Source organism: Solanum stenotomum, chromosome 12 (assembly GCF_019186545.1).
Source record: "Solanum stenotomum isolate F172 chromosome 12, ASM1918654v1, whole genome shotgun sequence".
Lineage (NCBI taxonomy): Eukaryota > Viridiplantae > Streptophyta > Magnoliopsida > Solanales > Solanaceae > Solanum > Solanum stenotomum.
In genome coordinates this window covers 33,522,974-33,530,471 of record NC_064293.1, presented here as the reverse complement: position 1 = coordinate 33,530,471, position 7,498 = coordinate 33,522,974, and the positions used below count along the sequence as shown (strand labels likewise).

General features: G+C 32.7%; 1 protein-coding gene and 1 pseudogene across 1 annotated transcript; both read left to right on the top strand.

The window, feature by feature from the left end:
- Positions 1 to 851: 851 nt before the first annotated feature.
- LOC125847348 (rust resistance kinase Lr10-like) lies at positions 852 to 2,940 on the top strand (annotated as a pseudogene).
- A 2,651-nt stretch (positions 2,941 to 5,591) lies between these two features.
- On the top strand, positions 5,592 to 6,205 carry LOC125847347 (uncharacterized). The gene has a single exon (XM_049526984.1). The coding sequence runs from the start codon at positions 5,594 to 5,596 to the stop codon at positions 6,203 to 6,205; it is 612 nt and encodes a 203-aa protein (XP_049382941.1). The 5' UTR covers positions 5,592 to 5,593.
- Positions 6,206 to 7,498: the final 1,293 nt, after the last annotated feature.

The window sequence follows — 7,498 nt, the reverse complement described above, 5'->3', positions numbered from 1 at the left end:
AAAATAAGTTAACAATGACTTAAAATAAGTTAAAAACAAAAAGTAGGTCTTCCCCTACTTTTTATTTCTTGACTTAAAAGTCATTTAAGTTTGACTTTTTATTTTTGACTTAGAAGCTATTTTTTTATGTCAATCTAAACGATAGGGGTGGACATTCGGTATTCGATTCGGGTTTCTCAAATTTTGAGTTTTGGTAATTCGGTAATTGGTAGTTAAAGTAGATATCAAATACCAAAATTTTAAATTTCGGTTTGGTAATTCAAAAAACGATAAATTAAACTTCGATTTGGTACGGTATTCAGTAATACTGTATTGAAGTTATAGCCAATCGTATTACAAAATTAATATTATTTCTCTAATCATTTCTATTTATTTATGTAGACACACGATATAATAGAAGATCAACAAGTAAGAAGACATTAAGAAAAGCAAATTGATACAACTAAAAGACATGTATTTGGATTATTCATGCTTATTCTTTAACTTTCTCTTTGGACTTGTACTCATGAGTAATGGATACGTTGATATATGACCTTCATTAAGTAAATAATTTGGTATTCGGGAAAATACCGAATACCAAATTGTACCAATGTTTCATACCAAATCCAAACCTGAATACCATAATTCTAAAATTTTACTTCTGAATACCATACCAAATACCGAATTACCAAATACCAAATAATCAAAAATTTCGATTCGATTCGATAATTCAATTTCGGTATTTTATGCCCAGCCCTACCAAACGGGTTCTAAGTCAATCAAAACAGGCTCTAAATCAATCGTGAGAGTTGGAAAATATTGACAACATATTTAGTACTAGACTACTAAAGTGATTAGCATCAAACTGAAGAATGCAAGTAAGAGTTTTAGGAATGTCCATCTTACTTTTCTTGGTATTGTTCCCATTGCTTAGCTTAGGACACAGACTAGAGGGTTGTAAGGATTCTTCGTGCAAGAGTCATGGTCCCATTGTTCATTTTCCATTCAGACTCAGTCATCAACCAAAACATTGTGGCTATGATCCTGGCTTTGAACTACACTGTAACAATAAAAAAGACACCATCCTTGAGCTTCCTTCGTCTGTTCACTTGTTGAAAATATTGATTATGTCTCACAGCAAATTCACCTTTATGACGAGTGCGTAGCAGCCAAGCTACCAAAACTGAATTTGGCACAATCTAATTTCACAAATGATGACGATCCCACAAACCTATTCAATTGTTCTGCACCATTCTCAGACAATAATTATGGTTATTACTTGGTTCCATGTCTTGGTTCTCCTGGTTACCAAGTACATGCTGTTACGTCGAATTCAAGCCTTCAATACTTCTTGTCTGGGCCTTGCACAAAAATTCATCATACCCATACTTAGATTCAACATTTGGTGAGAACATGCTGCAGCTGAATTGGTCTGTACCACTCTGTGGAAACTGTGAGTCCAAAGGAATGGATTGTGGTTTCAAGGACGGAACAAAGCAATTGGGAACTCATTGTTTCAATCGAACTATAACCCAAAAAGGTACTATTTGGATGTCTTAAAATTTTTTATTTATTTTTTCCATCAGTGATTAAAAAAAAAAAGCACTTAACAGACACTTCAATTTTGTCCATAATAGGTAACACTAAGGAGCACTTGATTGCAGGTTAGTTTTATTAAGTTCTTACTCCATCAGTTTCCTACTTGATTTTCCTTTATGCTTATGACATGTTATTTATTCAATTATTGTAGGTGTAGTTTTAGGTACAGTGCTTGTTTGCATTATTGTCTTCTCACTTTATAAGCTATATTTGACAAGTAGAAATGAAAGAGAGAGTCGAGTTAGACTTGAAAAGTTTTTGGAAGACTACAAGGCCATCAGACCAACACGATATTCTTATGCTGATATTAAGAAGATAACAGATGATTTTAATGAAAAGTTAGGAGAAGGGAGTTATGGAACTGTATACAAAGGCAGACTTTCCAGTGAAATCTATGTTGCAGTAAAAGTCCTACGCGATTCCAAGGGTAAAGGGGAAGAATTTATCAATGAAATCGGTACAATTGGGAGAATCCACCATGTTAATGTGGTCCGCTTGGTTGGTTTTTGTGCTGATGGATTCAGACGAGCTCTGATCTACGAATACCTACCAAATGATTCACTTGAAAGGTTTATTTTACCAGTAAGCTCTGTCTCACTCATCAGCTGGAACAAGCTTCAACATATTGCTCTGGGTACTGCAAGAGGGATTGAGTATCTTCACCAGGGATGTGATCAACAAATCCTACATTTCGATATCAAACCACAAAACATCCTTTTAGACCACAACTTGAACCCCAAAATATGTGATTTCGGCCTAGCCAAACTGTGTTCTAAAGAAAAAAGTGCGGTCACTATGACAGCTGCTAGGGGAACCATTGGTTACATTGCACCAGAAGTGTTATCAAGAAACTTTGGTAAAGTTTCTCATAAGTCTGATATTTATAGCTTTGGGATGCTCTTGTTAGAAATGGTTGGTGGGAGGATAAAGATGGATCCTAAGATGAATAACCACAGCAAAGTGAATTCTTTGGAATGGATATATAGACATTTGGAGAAAGGGGAAGAATTAAAGATTCGGATAGAGGAAGAAGGAGATGCTACAATTGTGAGAAAGTTAGCTATTGTTGGACTTTGGTGCATACAGTAGCATCCCAATGATAGGCCTTCAATAAAAGAAGTTACTCAGATGCTGGAAGGAGATGGAAGCCATCTCAACTTGTCCCCAAATCCTTTTATGGTTAGTAATACGCCTAAGTTAAATGCAAGTCCTCTCAGTGACGATCTAGATGTGATATTAGAAATTGAATAACACTTGAAAGTCATTTGTATAATGAAAAGGAGATAGTATAAGAATTGCAAAAGTATTTTGTTTCATAGTAGTGATCAGCAAGCTTAATGATAAATATGTAGACTTATTTCTTGATTTGTATGTGTTATATCCTTGCATTAAAACCGTGTTAATCGGATGTCCACAAACGGAAAGAAATGTGTTGAAGGAAAAATGGTGAAATAGTCGTTCTCTCAAACACACTCACCCAAAAGAAAAGGCAGCTGTTTTCTCAAAGCTTTACCCAATACTATTATAAAAAATGTCTGTTTTTATAAAGGCGAATTTAGGATTTTATGGTGATGAATGCAGAGTGCTTATCTACATACTATTACTTAGTGATGTGGATGCAAACATAATATAAGTATACATAAATAAGTTTATTAATATATCTAAAAGTTTTTCGACCAAGAATTTGGACATAATCTGACGAGAGAGCATTGAGAAACTTGCTGAGTTTTTCATGGGTAAGCTCTTATCCCATTAGCAAGTTACATTATTTGGCTGGACACAAATTAGCATACTGTTAATCTATATCGACTACATTCGGGCATCATTTGGTTAGGAACACAGGATGAAAATAGTTGAAAGAAAAAGAGTTTTAACTTTTGCGCATAGTGTAAAATTTTGCTCGTATGTATCATATTGCGGCATCAATTCTTCAATTATTACCCAAGTTAGACTTTTCCACACAAATGAACATGGATGATTATTCCCTCGTATCCTAATTATCTCCAAATTCTGTTTATTTTTTTGGGACTGAGACAGCTATTATTTTGTTATCCTAACTATCGGAGAACTGTTCATTAATAAATAGGTAAACGTCAAAGTCTTGTCTTCAAGTTGGAACTTTCTCATGGGGACCAAACACAAGACTTCCATTGGCTTGGGACCCAAAGGAGTAATATTGGTAGTGAAAAGTTCACAGAGCTTTAAGTATCCAACTAACGCAGGCGCATTCATAATAATATTGGGAAAAATCCTTTTTTGACCAGAAAAAATTGGCCATAATTTGGTCAGAACGGTAAAAGGACAATTCACAATGAAAAACTTGAATTTTGAATTCAACTGTGTAACCCAATCCCTTTATCTATCAACATTAGCTCATACCTTAAAGNATGGTGAAATAGTCGTTCTCTCAAACACACTCACCCAAAAGAAAAGGCAGCTGTTTTCTCAAAGCTTTACCCAATACTATTATAAAAAATGTCTGTTTTTATAAAGGCGAATTTAGGATTTTATGGTGATGAATGCAGAGTGCTTATCTACATACTATTACTTAGTGATGTGGATGCAAACATAATATAAGTATACATAAATAAGTTTATTAATATATCTAAAAGTTTTTCGACCAAGAATTTGGACATAATCTGACGAGAGAGCATTGAGAAACTTGCTGAGTTTTTCATGGGTAAGCTCTTATCCCATTAGCAAGTTACATTATTTGGCTGGACACAAATTAGCATACTGTTAATCTATATCGACTACATTCGGGCATCATTTGGTTAGGAACACAGGATGAAAATAGTTGAAAGAAAAAGAGTTCTAACTTTTGCGCATAGAGTGTAAATTTTTTCTCGTATGTATCATATTTGTGGCGTCAATTCTTCAATTATTACCCAAGTTAGACTTTTCCACACAAATGAACATGGATGATTATTCCCTCGTATCCTAATTATCTCCAAATTAAGTTTTTTTTTTTTTGGGACTGAGACAGCTATTATTTTGTAATCCTAAATATCGGAGAACTAGTCATTAATAAATGAGTTAATAATTTTGATGGTCACTCAACTATCAACTTTTTTCACAGAAAGTCACTCAACTTTCATTTTCAACTTAAAAGACACTCAACTATGACTTTTTTGTACAGAAAGTCACTCAACCTATTTAATTATATTTTTCACTAAAATTTGCTGACATGAAATTTTTATTTTAATCAAAATTTTAAGAACCAAATATATATTCATTTAATGACCCACCACATTTAATCCGACCCGCTAAAAACATAATATTGAACCTTTTATTTTACCATTAATTCCCTATTTTATTTTATTTTTAAAAAAGTTAATCAATCAATACAACTGGAACAATCTTACCTAACAGGCAACACATTACATTATTTTAAATTTGTGCAACTTAATTTAATGTCACAAACTCATGTATCAGCAGTAAATTAATAACTATAGAATTATGCTTGATATATATATTTTTTTGGTTAAATGTCGTTATATTTTAATGGTAAAATAAAAAGTTCAATATTATATTTTTAGCGGGTCAGGTTAAATGGGACAGGTCATTAAATGATTTAAATGGATATCTATTTGGTTCTTAAAATTTTGGTTAAAATAAAAATTCCATGTCAGCAAATTTTAGTGAAAAAAATAATTAAATAGGTTGAGTGACTTTTTGTGCAAAGAAGTCATAGTTGAGTGACTTTTAAGTTGAAAATGAAAGTTGAGTCACTTTTTATGAAAAAAATTGATAGTTGAGTGACCATCAAAGTTATTAATCCATTAATAAATAGGTAAACGTCAAAGTCTTTGTCTTCAAGTTGGAACTTTCTCATGGGGACCAAACACAAGATTTCCATTGGCTTGGGACCCAAAGGAGTAATATTGGTACTGAAAAGTCCACAGAGCATTAAGTATCCAACAAACGCAGGCGCATTCATAATAATATTGAACTCTCAATTCTTTTCTTCTCTTGGAAATAGTAGGAGGGAAAAGAATCAACATAGTTAGTACAAATGTATTTTTGTAGGGGAACCATTCTGCTAAAATATTCAACATTAATCCTCATATTTCTGCAAACATGCAATGCTTGGAAGAGCAAACCCTACTACTGTCCCTCTTCTGCTTGTGGCCATATCCGTAACATAAGCTATCCTTTTCGTTTAAACACCGATCCAGAATATTGCGGAGATCATGGTCCAGCATTTGAGTTAGCTTGTGAAGGTAACCAAACTGTCATATCGTTATTCTCCAAGAAGTTGCACGTTAAAGGCATCTACTATGATGATCAAGCAATTCACGTGGTAGATCCAACTTTACAAACACAAGATGATCTATGTTCTTTGAGATCTCAGACTGACTTCAACCAATACTATATAATCTATCAATCACATATTCAACTTACAACATTTCACCCAAATGGAGAGCCCATTTTCATGTTCAACTGTCCAATTGCTGTTAGTAATTCTTCCACATTTCTAGAAATTAGAGGCTGCAAATTTAGCAGATACACTTATATTAAGATTGGAGATATGTCGGTCGATGAAGTGAGTGATGGATGCAGAGCAGAGTTTATAGGCCTGACCTCATGGATTCTAATTTCTTCATGTCTTTGTAGGTTTTATTGATTGGATTTACTGTGAGGACTCAAACTTTTCTCTACATATACTTTTAGGGTGTGTTTGGTATGAAGGAAAATGTTTTCCTAGAAAATGTTTTCCTGGAAAACAAATAGATTTTTGATTTATTTTCTCATGTTTGGTTGGTGAGTAGAAAATATTTTCTGGAAAAGATTTTTAGTGTTTGATTTATGAATGAAAAATGTTTTTGAGAAATATTTTTTATTTTTACTAGAGTAGAAAATAATTTTTGAAATTGAAAATATTTTTTAAAAACATACTTATTTTTTTTTGGGGGGAGGGGGGGTTGGGGGGCTGGCGGGGGGGTCGAGGGTAGGGGTGAAAAAATAAAAATTTGAAGTTGAAAATATTTTTTAAAAACAAACTTAAATTTTTTTTTTGGGGAGTGGGTGGGGGGTCGAGGGTAGGGGTGCAAAAATGAAATTTTGAAGTTGAAAATATTTTTTGAAAAATGTTTTCCTTAAGTTTTGAAGGGAAGTCATTTTTCTTAAATTTGAGGAAAATGAGTTGATTTGGAAAATATTTAACCCAACCAAACATTAGAAAATGTTTTCCTTCATACCAACACACCCTTAATTCTCCATTGATCTCTCGTTCTAAGCTTTTTACACTTTAATCTAACCAGGGACTGGTCTATCGCGACTTGCACTTTTCGCGAGTAAGCTCCTCTATATCCATATAGCAAGCAGTATGTTGTTGTTGTTTAATTCGTTACTCCATTTGTCTCAATCTATGACTTTTTTTCATCTCCGGATGTTTCAAAATACTAGTTTTTTACATGTACATTTTTATAGATCTGTTAAAATGATTAAAATTATACAAAAACATGCATGTATTGAGTAATAAAATGCAATGATTATAAATAAATCCTAAAAATATGACAAAAATACCAAATCATGGGCGTATTTTAATGTTTAAAATTAATTTATTTTAAGTAAGGTTAGTTATAAATTTTAATCTTTAGTTCGTAGTTAACAAACTTCCAATAAAGTCTCAAATAAATAATTTGAGCCCAAATAAATATACAGACTTACGGCAATAAAAAATTCATACAAAACTAAAACAAAAAAGTCTCATAAAGAGAAAACACAAAAAAATAAACAAAGAAGAAATAGAACAATGCATACACCCTTCTTAGTGTAAATCAACTCAACAGTAGAAATGAGTACATGAAAATTATTGATATACACCATTTTTAGCTTGACATAAAAAAAAATTAAGGATAAAGATGCTAATTTTGAAGTTCATAATGTATTAATAGAGTATTTATGAGAGTAACGT

Coding starts and splice junctions, on each gene's coding strand:
- LOC125847347 (XM_049526984.1), top strand. CDS start 5,594: ATGTATTTTTGTAGGGGAACCATTCTGCTAAAATATTCAACATTAATC.